This window comes from Lissotriton helveticus, chromosome 2_2 (assembly GCF_964261635.1).
Source record: "Lissotriton helveticus chromosome 2_2, aLisHel1.1, whole genome shotgun sequence".
Classification (NCBI taxonomy): Eukaryota; Metazoa; Chordata; class Amphibia; order Caudata; family Salamandridae; genus Lissotriton; species Lissotriton helveticus.
In genome coordinates this window covers 78,487,000-78,503,324 of record NC_136060.1, presented here as the reverse complement: position 1 = coordinate 78,503,324, position 16,325 = coordinate 78,487,000, and the positions used below count along the sequence as shown (strand labels likewise).

At 43.6% G+C, this 16,325-nt stretch overlaps 1 protein-coding gene across 7 annotated transcripts in view; it reads left to right on the top strand.

The window, feature by feature from the left end:
- SLC7A2 (solute carrier family 7 member 2) overlaps positions 1–16,325 on the top strand; it is a 641,379-nt gene that overhangs the window by 462,543 nt on the left and 162,511 nt on the right. For all 7 annotated transcript variants that reach the window (XM_078678125.1, XM_078678124.1, XM_078678123.1 and 4 more), the window contains one exon: positions 1,658–1,823. In XM_078678125.1, coding sequence (XP_078534251.1) covers positions 1,658–1,823 — 166 coding nt within the window. The remainder of the gene's footprint in view (positions 1–1,657; positions 1,824–16,325) is intronic.

Here is a 16,325-nt window from a genome sequence, read left to right as displayed (position 1 = left end):
TCTTCTAGGCATGTTTGTTTTACATCCTATTTTCGCATGGGGAATACTACGGAATAGGCAATTGTTATCCAGTTTGATGGGAAGCACCTTTTTGATTACGCCTCTGAGGAAGTTGCCACCCAATGTAATAGAAACACTATTGCGACAAAGGTTATAGCGCCTGCTTCTTGCAAAGGCATTTTCTCCAAGCACCCTGGTTAGCCTTATAGTGCCAGGCAGACCTCTAAAACAAAATCCCAACTCAAATTGTATGATATTTTGGTTAGGGCAACGCAGGGAAAACTTTAGTTAATGTTTTATGGTTGTGACAGCTGCCTTCACGAAGAACTGTAAAACTGAATCGGCTCATATAAAAATAGTACATTGTATAATATAAAAAAGCAAAGGGACAGGAAGTGGAGAAAGTGTATGGATGAAAGAATGTTGCAGCTGAGGCCAAGTAAGGCCTATGGCAAGAGTATCAATGGAAGTGGGAAGACTCATGTGGCTTGTGGCCATTGGAGAGCCTCAAATTCTCCGTATGCATGTTTCTAGGCACATAACTATTTCATGCTGTATTTGCAAGACACCATTTATGGATGGTGCAGCACAATTTCCCCACTGCCACTCTTGGCTAAGAAGACTGTGGGCAATTTCCTACACCCTGCAATCCAGCCTTTTCAGAACGTGTATGCGGCTGCAGGTAAAAAAAGATGAAGTATACTTTGTCAAAGCTGGGGAAAGTTTGCCCACCTTCACAAAGTCACAGTTTTCTAACTTTGTGGTTCTAAACAGACTCCATACTCATAAAACAACAATTCACAAAGATTGTACTGTGATTTATTTTTATAGCGCTCCTGAAATGCATGAGTAAGTCTGAGCAGCCGAGCCAGTACCGACTCTGGTTTGTCGAACTGATTCATAAACCAAACAGGCCCAACGTTTCTTTGTACAGTACCTTGGGCCCCGCGGGCGGATTGCCCCCCCAGGCCGGCGGAAGTCACCGCCGGCCCAGCGGGGGCAATCCGCCCACCATACCTGTACAAAAGACCCCCGGCCATATAATTATGGCTGGGGGGTCCGCCGCATTTCCGCCCCGGTCGCCTTGCGACCAGGCGGAAAAGGTTGCAATATGGTGGCGGTGTCTATTTGACACCATCAGCTATATTACAATGTGCTTTTGGGAATGCCAGGTGGAGTCTGCTTGGGGGGCACGTTGCGGGCCCCCAGGGACTCCAGGGCTGTGGGGGATGCACATGGGGGGTACCTATGGTGCCCCCCAGAAGTTCCATGCACAACATGGCAGGCACCACGCGGTGCCTGCCATGTTGTGCATGGAAGTGCACAACATGCCTTCCTGGCATTGTGGCGGGCGGCGCTGTGTGCAATGTCAGGAATGCTTGATGCGCCCACCACTGTGGTGGGCGCAGCCTAATAGCAGGCACGGGACACCCGCCCTTATGACGGGCGGTCCCTCTGTACGACGGGATGGCGGGCGGACAAAATCCGCCCTCAATCCTAATGTGCACCTTAGTGTTTGAGATCCGCCTACTGACGGAATGTTCTTCGTAAAACACGCCCTGCTGCTTAGAGCTCGGTCCCCACTTTATCAAATACCTACACTAAAACCAAAATAATAACAAAATGTAAAACTAATCCTCGTTGCGTTCCTTTGTAGGCCTTCTGTCATTTGGAGTGAAAGAATCTGCCTGGGTAAACAAAGTCTTCACGGCCGTCAACGTCCTGGTCCTGCTGTTTGTGATGATTGCGGGCTTTGTCAAAGGGGACATCGGAAACTGGAAAATTACTGAAGAATTTCTCAAAAACATCACGTGTGAACCTGAGTAATATATGCATGTTTCCTTTTATTTCACATTTGTTTTCAAAGGTGCATGTTTTCTTTTACTGATCTGCGGCAAAAGACGACTGTTTTACCTAAATTAATTTTGATGTCGTCATTGAAACATTCTTTACAATGGACAGAAAGAAACGTCTTAAAGCGATGTCCAGAGCTTAGAAGCAGCGATTGGTTGTCAAAGGGCAGTTTAATTGTTTACTTCCTAATTAGCGGTAAAAGTGTAACACCAATAGGAACCCTGGGTTCACGTTGATGCAAAGTATGCGGATTACGTCATAAGGGGAATTGCTTTCACTTTATAAATTTAATTAACTTCTGTATGGGGGCATCCACGGCCTTTTGTCAGACGCCCAGTGGGAAATGTTTGCACGAACTGCTTATAATTGTGGAGAGTGAGGTAGAAGTTGTCAGGGTTGGAGTCATTTGAGGAGATGAGGTTGGAGAAGTCGTCATATAATTTTAGTTTGAGACATTCAGAGAGCAGGTAAAATGGAATGGAATGTAATGTAAAGATGACGAATGCCAATGGAAGTTGTTCTTGTAATTTATTGACAACCTCGGATGGCAGAGGCGTTGAGGTGTGAGCACATCCACTGCTACACCGCGTCTGACTGTAATACATTCTATTATAACACTCACAGAATATAGAATGACATAAACGTTCTAAACGCTACAATCTATTAAGGACACATTACTACACATCCCTCTTCTTTATTAAAAAACATACTCTTATCCACCCCTTATATAGAATGAACAAAAAGCAAACAAAATAAAAACATAAAATAAGATTAAATCAAATATAGGTAACACAAACGTAGTCTTCAAATTTCCTGGGTTTAACAACGTTCCTACCAAAACTGCTAACTCTGTCAGTGCAAGTAGAAGAATTCAGATTTGCAGGCAAACTGGAAATTGCATTATCATTATACAAATCTGATCTATGATCAGACCCAATGTCAGTAGAGACAAGTACTTTTTCATGGAAGTTGTTCTTGTAATTTATTGACAACCTCGGACAGCACAGGTGTTGAGGTGTGAGCACATCCACTGCTACACCGCGTCTGACTGTAATACATTCTATTATAACACTCACAGAATATAAAATTACATAAATGTTCTAAACTCTGCAATCTATTAAATACACATTACTACATGTAATTATTTGTATTGGGGGTGGATCGCAGTGGGAGGAGTTCTAGGGGTACTTACTCGAAGTGGCTGATTACGATGCGGCCTGTGTGGTCAGAGCCTTTAGGGCTGCATCGTAATGGGCCTCTCAGTTTACTTTCTGCCTTATTATGTTGGAGACAGGTGGAAAGTAAACCGGCCGGTCATTCTGGCTGGCTTCTGACAGACTCGGAGAGCCCGTCAGCCAGTTGGGAAGCGGCAAGTAATCTCAATGGTGGGTCTCTCCATCCTTGAGATTACGATCACGGTTTCTGACATGGTTTCCATGCTGGCCTGTCTGGCATGGAAACCATGTCGGAGAGCATGTTTGGGGTTCCCAGCAGGGCCCCCCTTGGTGCACGGCCTACAGTTGGAGGCGGAGGGGGCACCTATGGTGCCCTCCTGTTGATCCCTGCACCTTGCGGTAGGCACTTTTCTCAATGGGAGCTTAAGTGTTCAAAATCAATATTATTTGCTTTAAGGAGGCATTGTAAGGAGCCTTGTAACCAGCTGTGCCAATGTAATGGCAAGGCTCATCCTTGTCTCAGATTGGCCAACCCTTCAGTATATTATTCCAATGGAACAGGCCACAGTGCAATGCCTCCTTTACCTTTTTTCTCAGTTGCAAACATATTTACAAAATATACATGTAGACAGCAATACACTTTGAACAAAAGTACGCAACCTCAAACAACTAAGATTATTAATAGCATACAATGGAATTACATAATTAGGCACAACTAAAAACAGCAGGAAGCAATGTCAAAGCCAATAGGTCTGATTTTATTAAGCATTAACATATGTTGTTTACATGCAATAGCACAATAAAGAGCAAATATTCTTGGTACACATAGGGGTCTATTAGAATGTTGGGCGGATCACCACGGCCTGCATGGCGGTGGCGATCCGCCCGACATTCTCCTCCGCCCGCATGCCATTTCCCTCCTGCCATATTAGTATGGCAGACACCGCACGGTGCCTGCCACGTTGTGCATGGAAATGCACACTGTGCAGCCACAGCATTGTGGCGGGCGGTGCTGTGTGCACCGCCCGCCACAATGTTGTGGATGGGGGATGCCACCGTGGCCGTGGCATCCATATGGCTGGTGTGGGACCGCCGCACCACTGGTGGCCGGTCCCAGCACCCCAGGGTGGCGGGCGGACATCCTAATAGTCCCCATAGAGTTCAGTTTGACCAATGCAGAGAGCTTGTCATTAGTCATACTTCAAACTACATGCCATTCCATTCTATGATAATCACGGAACTGTTTCTAGTCATGCCAGAGTCTGCGTGTCCATAGGTCGCAGACTCTTCTCTGTGACATTAAATGAAATGTTTTATGGTGTATGCACGGCACACACTTTTCTTTATGAATAATATTATCAGTGAGTATGACATTTTTTGGGGAGTTCAGGGAGGATTTCAGACTGATGAAAAGTTTGCATATACCAAAGTCCCTCTTTAATTGGGCGCAAGTACTTGTAGAGTCCATCACAAGGATGCAGTACTGCTGTTCTAGTGTACAGTTTCATTGATTATTCGCCAAATAAGCCTGTAGTCAAAGGCTGAAGGGACATTTGATGCTTGAAGTGTGCATGAACCCTGCACATTTTTCAATTGCACTGCAACTTTAGTTGTTTTTTTATATTGGCAAGACTTAGCAACTCCCCCTACAATTAATTTCTGCAAAGCAATGTTGAAACAAAGTAAGCACTGGCAAAGCCAACATGCTGGCAGCCAACCTCAGATCTATTAGCTTTGCCAATGCTTTACAAACATGGTATCAGGTTCACATAAGCCATTGAATTTATGAATTCCTTAGGATTGTTTTCAGAGTATGATGGATTTCATTGCTTTTGCATGGCCAGTTGTTGGTGCTCTCGCAATTTACGTCTGTTCCCTAATACCAATGTAAGTAATTTGGTCTAGTTATAGGCTATATGTGATCTGTTCCATTAGTCCAAGGATCCCACATAGTTCAGCTCAAGTGTAGGTAGCTATTTTGTGTGGACAGAGTAGGGGGGCGCTAGAGAGCCCGAAGCAAGATGGCCGCACATTAGTACAGTTCCACTGGCCAGGCATTCAATATCCAATTAATATCTGCCAATCCAACATTCCCAGCTACAAAAATCATGTTTCAAGCGTGCAGTGAGTGCCCGCTTCCAAAGGGCCACCTGGAAAAATCTGCGATTGATGTGGCGAGGCTGTGACCGGGCGTAGTGTGCAGTGGGCCGTGTCGGGCCTGGGCCTCTGAGACGGACGCCGATCGGCGCGCTAGACGGTGAGCACGAAACAGCTACTCAGCCCATGGGTCTCAGCCTGGGGTGCAGTGCGCTGGTGTAGGCCGCGACTAGCACCGGGAAGCGGTGACTCACTCCCTGGCCTACCTGTGATGAAGAGCACCGGATGTGTGTGCCGCGACGTGACCGGCAGTGCTGCCCTTCCTGAAACTGCCTGGCAGGGCTCGGCCTTCATGGGAGAGGAGACCGCATACGAGAAGTAAATACAAGAGGATTGACTGCAGCAAAAGCAAGTGCTGCTGATGACCCAGGGAGGAACAGCAGGGCAGCTGCACTGGCAGTGCACTCTGGTGAACTCTCCTGGCGTGAGCAGTGTGCCCCAGGGGTACTTTAAATAGCCTGCGGGTGGAGGCGCCATTTTGCCGGACTGCGGTGAGGCATAGATTATGCAGCAGGGAGCAACAGTGATATTGCCGAAGCTCCCCCCTGACATCAGGCGCAGTGAAGGGCTCCCGGGTCTCCTAGGGGGAGGTGGTCAAGCACTGAGTTGGTCCCCTCCAAGATAAGTTTGCGGGTGGTGCTGATGCAAAAGGAAAATACTTCTGGAATGTGCTAGGCTGGAGTAGCACACTATCCACGGCCAAAGCTCACTGTCAGCGGGAGCTGGGCCCATTTTATGAGCTGCTGGCTGTGTCTGAGGCAGAGAGCAAGTAAAGTGTTCTGATCAAGAGGCCTGCATCTCTGTTCCCTGCATCGTCTGTGTGGGCTGTGGGGGAGTGCTGGACCCGGAAAGGTGCGAGAGCGGACACCGGCCCCTGGCCGGCCTACGTACATCACTACTTCTGATCAGGAGGGCAGACTGGCTGACACAATGGGCAAGCCTGAGAAGGGTCAGCCTCGGCTCACATTCAAGGTGAAGAAAACACTGAAATCAACACAGGGTGACCAGCACGACTCAGGGCAAGTTCCTGTAGCTCAGGGTTCCACACAGCTCGAGGTGACGCTACAGGATATACAGCAAAGCCTTCTCTCTATCGATAGCCAGATGGATACCCTAAACCAGGGCATGGACTCCATGGTGGCCAAACTGGAAAAACATGCCTCCAGAATTGTGGAGCAGAGAATGTCCACTGTGGAGGATAATGTGCAAGCTACGACCAGCAAATGCACTGAAATGGAAAAGCTCATCAGTATTATTCAAGCCAAGAATGAAGACTTGGAAGCGCGCTCATGGCACAGCAATGGGTGCATTGTTGGCATACCGGAGACCACGAACACTGGTAAAATGGAGCTGTATGTGGAGCAGATGCTTACTGATTTGTTTGGCCGGGAACGTTTTTCATCAGCACTGGTGGTTGAACACACCCACAGATCACTGGCGGCGAGACCGCCCCCAGGTGCACCCCGTGCCCTGTAGTTGCTTAACTGCACAACTAACGGGACGGGGACGCGATCCTCCACCAGATCCGGGACAAGGGGTATCTAACTTACCAGGGCTTCCAAGTCGCATTCAATCCAGATTTTACGGCTACAGTGCAGGCTGTGAGGAGTACCAGACGGTAAAGAAACAACTGCAGAAGGCGAACATCACCTATGCCATGTTGTACACGGCCAGGCTGCAGATTGAGTGTGATGGACAGTACGGTGCAGAGACAGTAAAAATATCAAATTATACAAATATCGTGACAAAATATCTTGGGTCAGGAATATTGACAAACAACTTCTCGTGGTCAAGAATATCGATTTCAGGTAAGTAATATTGATTAAAAAATATTGAAGTATTTAATATCGTTTTGCAAAAATATATCGAATTTTTATTAATGTTATTTATTTTAGTATATATTTTATGTGTGTGATGTTTTTTTTTGTTTTTTTGTTTAAGAATTGTTTGTATTTTTATTATATGTGTTAAAATGTTAGTAGTTATGGAAACATTTTTGGGGGAATTCTCTGTTTTTAGTTCCGTAGCGGATTGTGGGTTTATAAGGGTATAGAGTGGGAGGTAATTGAATTATATAAAATGTATTGATTATTTTTAGTAGTTATTAGTTATTTTCTTATTTGAAATTTGTGTTTTCAGATCCGTAGCAGGTTGTGGATTTATAGGGGAATCGGGTGGGAAATAATTTAATTATATAAAATGTATTGAATCATTTTTATTTATTAATATTTGTTTACTTGTGATGTTGTAGTGTTAAATGTGTAAAATAGTGTATTATTAATTATTTAATATTTAGGACCCCATTAGGATGGCGGGCGGATCGCCCCCGCCAGGCCAGTATGACCCCCCCCCATATTATCGTGGTTGGGAGGTCTGCGGCGGACGGAAAGACCGTCCGCCGCTTTTCCGCCCAGTCGTCATGTCGACTGGGTGGACAAGGGTTCTATATGGTGGCGGTGTCTATCAGACACCGGCAGCCATATTAGAATGGTCATTTTACAATGCCTTTCCGTGGCGGCATTTCCACCACAGAAAGGCATGCAGAGTCTGCTTTGGGGGCCCGTTGCGGGCCCCCAGTGACTCCAGGGGCGGTGGGGGGTGCACATGGGGGGTATCTATGGTACCCCCCAGCAGTTCCATGCACAACATGGCAGGCACCACGGGGTGCCTGCCATGTTGTGCATGGAGGTGCACAGCATGTCTTCCTGGCATTGTGGCGGGCGGTGCTGAGTGCACCGCCCGCCACAATGTCAGGAATGCTGGATGCGCCCGCAACTGTGGTGGGCTCATCATAATTGCAGGCACGGGACCCCCGCCCTTATGGCGGGCGGTCACTGTCTATGATCCTAATGGGCCCCTTAGTTGTTAATTAATCTCAATTAATTAATTGGTAATGCATGATGGTAATTGTGTAATTCATTTTTAGGTGTGTGTTGTGGTGTTTATGCATGTAAATGGTGGAAAGGGTGGGAAGTGATTTATTTTTTATTGAGGAATTATTAATTAGTTGTTAATTAATTTAAATTAATTAATTAGTAATTAATGATGGTAATTGTGTAATTAATTTTAGGTTGAGTGTTGTGGTGTTTATAGGTGTGTAGGGTGGGAAATAATTTATTTTTTATTGCTGAATTATTAAACGGTTGTTATTTACTTTAAATTAATTCATTGGTAAATAATGATGGTAATAGTGTAATTAATTTTAGGTGTGTGCAGTGTTGTTTATAGGTGTAAATGGTGGGAAGAGTGGGAAGTAAATTATTTTTTATTGCTGAATTATTAATTAGTTGTTAATTAATTTTAAACTAAATAATGAGTAATTAATTATTGTAATTGTATAATTAATTTTAGGTGTGTCTTGTGGTGTTTATAGGTGTAAATGGTGGGAAGGGTGGGAAGTAATTTATTTTTTATTGATGAATTAGCGATTAGTTTATTCATTTAAATTAATTAATTAGTCATTAATTATGATAATTGTGCTATTAATTGTAGGTGTGTTCTGTGGATATTATAGTGTTAAATAATGTGTATAGGTGTGTAGGGTGGGAAATAATTTATTTTTTATTGCTGAATTATTAAACGGTTGTTATTTACTTTAAATTAATTCATTGGTAAATAATGATGGTAATAGTGTAATTAATTTTAGGTGTGTGCAGTGTTGTTTATAGGTGTAAATGGTGGGAAGAGTGGGAAGTAAATTATTTTTTATTGCTGAATTATTAATTAGTTGTTAATTAATTTTAAACTAAATAATGAGTAATTAATTATTGTAATTGTATAATTAATTTTAGGTGTGTCTTGTGGTGTTTATAGGTGTAAATGGTGGGAAGTAATTTATTTTTTATTGATGAATTAGTGATTAGTTTATTCATTTAAATTAATTAATTAGTCATTAATTATGATAATTGTGCTATTAATTGTAGGTGTGTTCTGTGGATATTATAGTGTTAAATAATGTGTACTCAATGAAAGTTTATTATCTTTTTTATTAATATTTTTTTATGAATTTTTTATTATAATAATTATGGAAATAAATGTAAATAAAAACTGTTGAAGTCTTTTTTTATTGGTGTGGTGTTATAGGGTAGAAAACAAAATAAATACTTTTATGTTTTAAATAGTTTGTTTGTTAATATTTGCTCATTATAATGAAATATTGTTTATAAATGTATTTATTAATGTATTTGATGTAATATTTGTACTTTTTTGTTATATGTAATTAATATAATATGTGTTCTTTTTATGTTTAAATTATCTAATCGTATATTTTTAAAATATTGTTGATTTATTTTTAAGATTATTTAATTTTTTTCAATTGTTTGAATGCTATTAGTAATTTTTGTTTCTCGGCTATCCATCATTTTCCCTACTGTTGAACTCACTGGAGTGGGAATAATACTTTTACCCCTCCGCTACCCAATATTTTCCCTACTCTTGCACTCACTGGAGTGGGAATAGTAATTTTTACCCCTCGGCTATCCAAAACTTTTACTACTGTTGCACTCATTTGAGTGGGTTTAATAATGTTTACCCCCCTGCTATCCAGCACTCTCCCTACTGTTACACTCACTAGAGTGGGAATAATAATTTTTATCTCTCCGCTACCCAGCACTTACCCTACTGGTGCACTCAGTGGAGTGGGAATAGTAATTTTCACCCCTCCGCTATCCAGCATTTTCCTTCCTGTTACACTCACTGGAGTGAGAATAGTAATTTTTACTCCTCCACTATCTAATACTTTCCCTACTGTGGCACCCACTGGAGTGGGAATAGTCATTTTTACCCCTCCTCTATCCAAAACTCTCACTACTGTTGCACTCACTGGAGTGGGAATAGTAATTTCTTCCCCTCCGCTATCCAGCACTTTCCCTACTGTTGTAATCCCTGGAGTGGGAATAGAAATGTTACCCCTCCACTATCTAACACTTTCCCTACTGTTGCAGTCTTTGGAGTGGGAATAGTAATTTTTACCCCTTCGCTATCCAACATTTTCCCTACTGTTGCACTCACAGGAGTGGGAATAGTCATTTTTTTTTTATAAATCTTTTTATTATTTTAAAAAAGAAAAAAGGAATAGACATATCCGGTGCCATATATGCATACATTGATAATAGGGTGAACTGGTACGATAACAGGATAGACGTGGAGCAACAGAAGAATCCCTGAGAGGCCCGCGCTATTGAGTACAGTATAAGATTTGCAACAGTACGATCGATAAACGTTTAAATGCGGACTCTCAAGACCCTCCACCCATAAAATCAAAACAGCAGGAGAATCATGGCAACCAGACACTAGAATTTAAGGAACAATATCAGGATATTTCGACAATATTGCTAGTAAAGGAAAAACTAAAAAGAAATTGAAAAAAAGAAAAACCATATGAGCGATAACAGAAAGAAAACAATAAACCCATCCCCCCACCCTGCACCCCTGCTAACGGCTATCGCCTAACCCCCAGTAGCAGTGTGCCTGTCGCCCCCAACTAACTAGGTTCCAAAAGTGGAAAAGAGAAAAAGTGGGGGAGGGCATTTCCATATGAGCTCCCGGTCTCCTTCCCCCCTGCCAGAGACTAGCACCCCCTAAGATGAAAATTCAATAATTTCTAAAACCACAAAGAATAAATTAGGGGGAGCCGTAATGCACCGCCCAACCTCCGGTGGGACCAACAGCCACTAATTTTACATCCAATAGGGCCGTAATACCAAGTGCAGTCAATCACTCTTAGCCCTGGCCTTTCCGAACCATGTGAACCCCTCCCGGTGGGACTATTACTGCGACAGGAGAAGCAAAGTGAAAAAGGAGTCTGAGTAAATGCAGTACAAAACAATTCAAAGTCAGTAGGTTCTCAAGGACTTCAGCAGCACAGGAACACTCATTCATGGACGGATAGTCCCAACTTATTTTCCTCCAAGATCGTGCAGTCACTGAAGAGGGAAAGGATGGGACAGAAGTCCAAGAATAATCACCCACAGGATTCTCCGGGAGGGGTACGCAAATCGAGTCTCCCAAAGTCAGTGATAATGGTAGAAATGTCAATTTGTTCAAAACGCTGGGTTCAGGAATTTCCAGGAGACCATCTGAGGGCTGTAGCTCAGCTTGTCGCACGGGGTCCTCGTTCAGAATCAAGATATTTGTTGTTGAAATCGTAGCTTGCAACAGTACCTGAGTCGTAACAGGGTCCGTTTTCACGCACTCCATCTCCAATAAGCCCGTCATTATTTTGTTAATCAGGGCATCCACATGTGAATGGAGTGCCCCGATGGGTGCCAATATGTCTTCAGCGACGGCTCACGCTCCGTCCGGTCCATTTCTCCACGCTCAACACCGTTCACGTTCACTTCCCCCGGGGAGCCCGGTTTCCCCGGGGGGAACAGGCAGGAGCGGAGCGGACGGCGTCGGAAGTTGACTGATCGGTTTCTGCAGCAACAATATGTATCTCGCTTCCGTGAGCGAAGACCCCGACCGACCCACCGAACCCCGGCAGGACTCCACCGGGTCCGCGGGCCAGGGACCTCCACCCCCGGCCACTGTCGTGCCACGTCACTCCTCCCTCGGTGTTGATCAGGCAAGATGAGCGCCGTCGAGATCGGGCAAAGAAAAAACCTCCACTGCGGTAGTCCGGACCCTGATCGGATCTCAAGGCCGATGTTGTTCAAGTACGACACGGCCATATCAAAACTCGAGGCCCCGGCTCTCCTGCTGGATTAGGCCGCAAACTTCAACTCGACACAGCTCCGTCACCCAAGCAAATTAAGTTTTCGAAATTGCACCATCGGAGTGAGCATCGGTTTATCCACACGGAGGTCGGGCGTTAAATCAGGATTATCGACAGGATCATCTGGCAGGATACGGAGGTCGGCGGAGCCGGGAGCCTAAGCGGCCATCTTGGTTGCTAGCGTAGCTCCTCCCCCGGGGAATAGTCATTTTTAAACCTCTGCTATCCACAACTTTCCCTGCTGTTGTACTCACTGGAGTAGTAATAGTAATTGTTACCCCTCTGCTATCCAGCACTTTCCCTACTGATGCACTCACTGGAGTGGGAATAGTAATTTTGCCCCTCCGCTATCCAGCACTTTCCCTACTGTTGCACTCACTGGAGTTGGAATAGTAAGTTTAGTTCTTGCGCTAGTCAACATTTACCCTACTTTTGCACTCACTGGAGTGGGAATAGTATATTTTACCCTTCCACTATCCAACACTTTCCCTACTGTTGCACTCTTTGAAGTAGGAATAGTAATTTTTACCCCTCCGCTATCCAACACTTTCTCTACTGTTGCACTCACTCGAGTGGGAATAGTAAATTTAATTATTTTGCTATCCAACATTTTCCCTACTGTTGTATTTATTGTATTGCGAAATGTATGTTTTAATTTAGTTTTATTAGTTTAATGTTTTAATTAATTATAGAATTTTTTTAACATTTTGGATTATTGATATATGTATATATTTTATTTTTATATAATTTAAAAGTTACAAAAATAAATAAAGATAATAGTTAATAAATTATTTTAAAGTAAATATAGGTATATGTATAAATCATTATGTTTGCGTATTTATAATTTTTTTTAATAACGTTTATTTTTTATATTTAGTTAAAACGTAATTTCTTTTGTTAAAGATAATATTAATATTTAATAGATTTAGTGTATATTATTTTATTTTATTTATATTTTTTAATTGATATGTTTTACGTCTATATTTTTAACTTCAATATTTTGGTACTTACCTGTTTAAGCATAGGGAGTCGATTTTTTTGCATTCTAAATCTTTTCTTCGATATTTTTTACATTACATTTCTCCTAAAGCGGTGCAGGAATTTCTGAAAAAAGTTGTAAAGATGAAACGACCTCATCGCTCACAAGAGGCAGAGGACACAGGCTGATCATTGGTTCGTGGGCTTGACAGCGGAAAACAAGGTTCATGTGCGAATTAGTTAGTCACACTGCTGGCTCATACGTGCAGATTAAGGGGCTATTTGATGTGTGCCTCGCCTGGCCACCTCCGGTAAGAAGGCTGTTTGGGCTCCTGACGACCCTTCAGTGGGAGAACCCCTTTTTTTGAACGGACAAGTATTGTTCTCTGGTTGGGGTTCTTGGTCTTTGGGTACTTAATCTTCAGCATGTTTGGGATGCTGCTGTGGGAGGGCAGGGGTGGGGGGATTGCGGAACTGTTTTGTATGGCTTGCTGATATCGTGGGGATCCTTTTTTTACAGTAGTTTGCCTATGCTTGCAGATTTTGTATCTGGTATACTAGATGGCTGGAGTGGAAGATGCGTATAGCATGTCGTTATCATGTGTGACATGGAATGTACGCGGTTTGAACTCCCCCCTAAAAATCAGACAAGTACTTGCCCATTTAGATAGACATCATATTAAGGTAGTTTTCCTTCACAAAGCGCACTTGACAAGGAACACCGAAGCTAGGGTGGGCACACATTGGACTGGGGTCAGTTTGGCTTCTTCATATTCATCGTACGCAAGGGGAGCACTTATACTCATAAAGAAAAGCAACACGTTCACTTTCATTAAATCTGTTGGTGATGACAATGGAAGGTACGTCATGGTCTACAGCAAACTATGTGGGACGCTTCTCACTTTAGTGAACGTATACAGGGCTAATACGGATGAGCCAGGTTTTTTCGTGGGCTTATTGAGTGTGCTCAGTGAGTGGCCAAAATCAGAAATAATATGGGGAGGTGACCTAAACACGCCTCTGGATCCATCCAAGGATAAATCAAGTCAACAGGGGGGGGCACTCCCCTAAAGCAGCCCACATTATCAGGGGTGGGATGGAAGAGCTGGGGTCATAGATACGTGGAGGATCCAGAATGCTAACAGGATGGAAGGTACACACACATCCACTGCTCTCGCAAGCTGGTCAAGACTAGATTATTGACTACTCAGTGGGGGTGTGAATGCATGGGTGTCTGACATAGGTAAGCTTCCTAGAACCTTGTCAGATCGCAACCCGGTCAAGATCACTCTGCATATCCCAGGCTTGTGATTCGCTATTTGGAAGGGACGTGTTTAGGGCGTCCCTTCCAAATAGGGAATCCTAACAGTATACATGAATGTTTTGTGACCGGGAATGCGGTCGCAAAATATTCACATATTACCACCTACTTCAAGTAGGTGGCAAGACATTGTCAAATGTGAAGGGGTCCCCTAGGGACCCCTTCCCCTTTGTGAATGTTTGTATAAGCATTTTTTAGAGCAGGCGTGCCTCCTCTTAAAAAATGAAAAGAAAACTTTTACTTTTTCTTTTTGTAAAGCATCTCGTTTCAAGGAATACAGGCTGCTTAACAAAAAAACGTATTGCTTTATTTAAAATCAATCACAGATATGGTGGTGTGCTGATCTCAGCAGGCCACCATCCCTGACATTTTTACGATTTCCAGGGGGTCGCAAATTGCGACCTACCTCATTAATATTCATGAGGTAGGTCATTTGTGACCCCTTAGGAATCACAGAAAGTGTACTGCTCACTTTCATGCATGCCGTTTTGCGATTCCCTAATTGCACATCACAAAGATTCGCAATTAGGGAATCGCAAAATATTTTTTGATGCATCTGGCCCTCAGTGTTAGAATACAATGAGTTGGTGGCGGGGGAGGTGAGATACCGGTCAAAGAGACATGTTGCGCGAGCGTACGGGGATGGTGGTAGGCCAGGACACAACCTAGCTGTTAGAATAAAGACGAGTAATGACCATCACAGTAAAGCACAGATCACTGATGACTCTGGGAATGTTCACTTCACTCCGCATGCAATCGTTGCGCAATTCCAGAAGTTTTACGCAGACCTGTACACTTCAAGGGGTAGTGCCGACCCGAGCGAGTCGGATGAACACCTAGCTGATATTGCACTTGCCTGGCTGTCAAATAGACAACAGGATTACTTCTCCCAACCGATCGAGGTGGCTTAAATTCGTGATACAATTTGGGCCCTCCCAAACAAGAAATCGCCTGGGCCAGACGGATTCACAATCACATTTTCAAAGAATTTGCAGACAAGTTAGTACCTCACTTGGTGGACATGTATGTAGAGGCCTATGAAACAGGCAGGATACCATCCACACTCAGAGAAGCCCTGATAATTACTCTCCTAAAGAAAGATAAGTCACCATTGAGATGCGAATCATACTGCCCACTGTCACATAGATGCAAAGATTTTGGCAAAGATACTAGCCACTAGACTCCAGCCCTTGGTGCCGAATATGGTCCTACCGTATCAATCTGGTTTTATACCAGAAGGATCTACGTCACACAACTTGCGCACGAAATTTGCCTTGTATCACGTCTTAAACCCCGGCCTTCAAGCGGTGGCAGTCATGCTAGATGCTGCCAAGGCATTCAACTCTATTAAGTGGAGTTACATGTTCCAGATATTGCAAAAAATGGGGCTCCCTGAGTTCTATTGTAGATGGGTGCGGTTGATTTATGCCAATCCAACAGCTTGTGTCAGGATAGATGGACTAACATCAGATCCTATATGGATCTGCAGAGGGACAAGGCAAGGGTGCCCTCTCTCGCCGCTCTTATTTTCAGTGTTGCTGGAGTCTGTGGCCTGCATCATCAGGTACCGTCACAGAGAATCAGAATTGCGCTTTAAATTGTGGCCTGTCAGTATTTCGCTGTGTGCCGATGATATGGTGTTGCTCGTTAGGGAGTCACAGAGGTACCTTGCACCAATTCTATGGGAATATATTAGATTCAGGTGCTTCTTGGGACTCAGCATAAATTGGAACAAATTGCTCATAGTGTCTTTGACTGAGAACACTACTCAGCAGGCTCTGGAGTTCCCCCTTGAGAGGTTTGCTGACCCTGTGAAGTACTTGGGTATATGGATTAATCGCGACCCAGAAATAGGGGTGAGGGAAAACTATGGCACAGCAGATAGCAAGCTAGAACACCAAGTGTCCAGGTGGATTGGCTGCCGATGTCGCTTACGGACAGAATAGCACTTATTAAGATAATAGTTCTACATGATTTCTGTACCTATTTAGCAACATACCCATCAAACTGCCCAGTCAATTTTTTAAAGAATATACGCTCTCAACTGGTGAAACTGGTGTGGGGAGGCAGGCAACCATGGGTGGGTTGGGATACACTTATTTTGGACTACAAAAAGGGAAGTTTC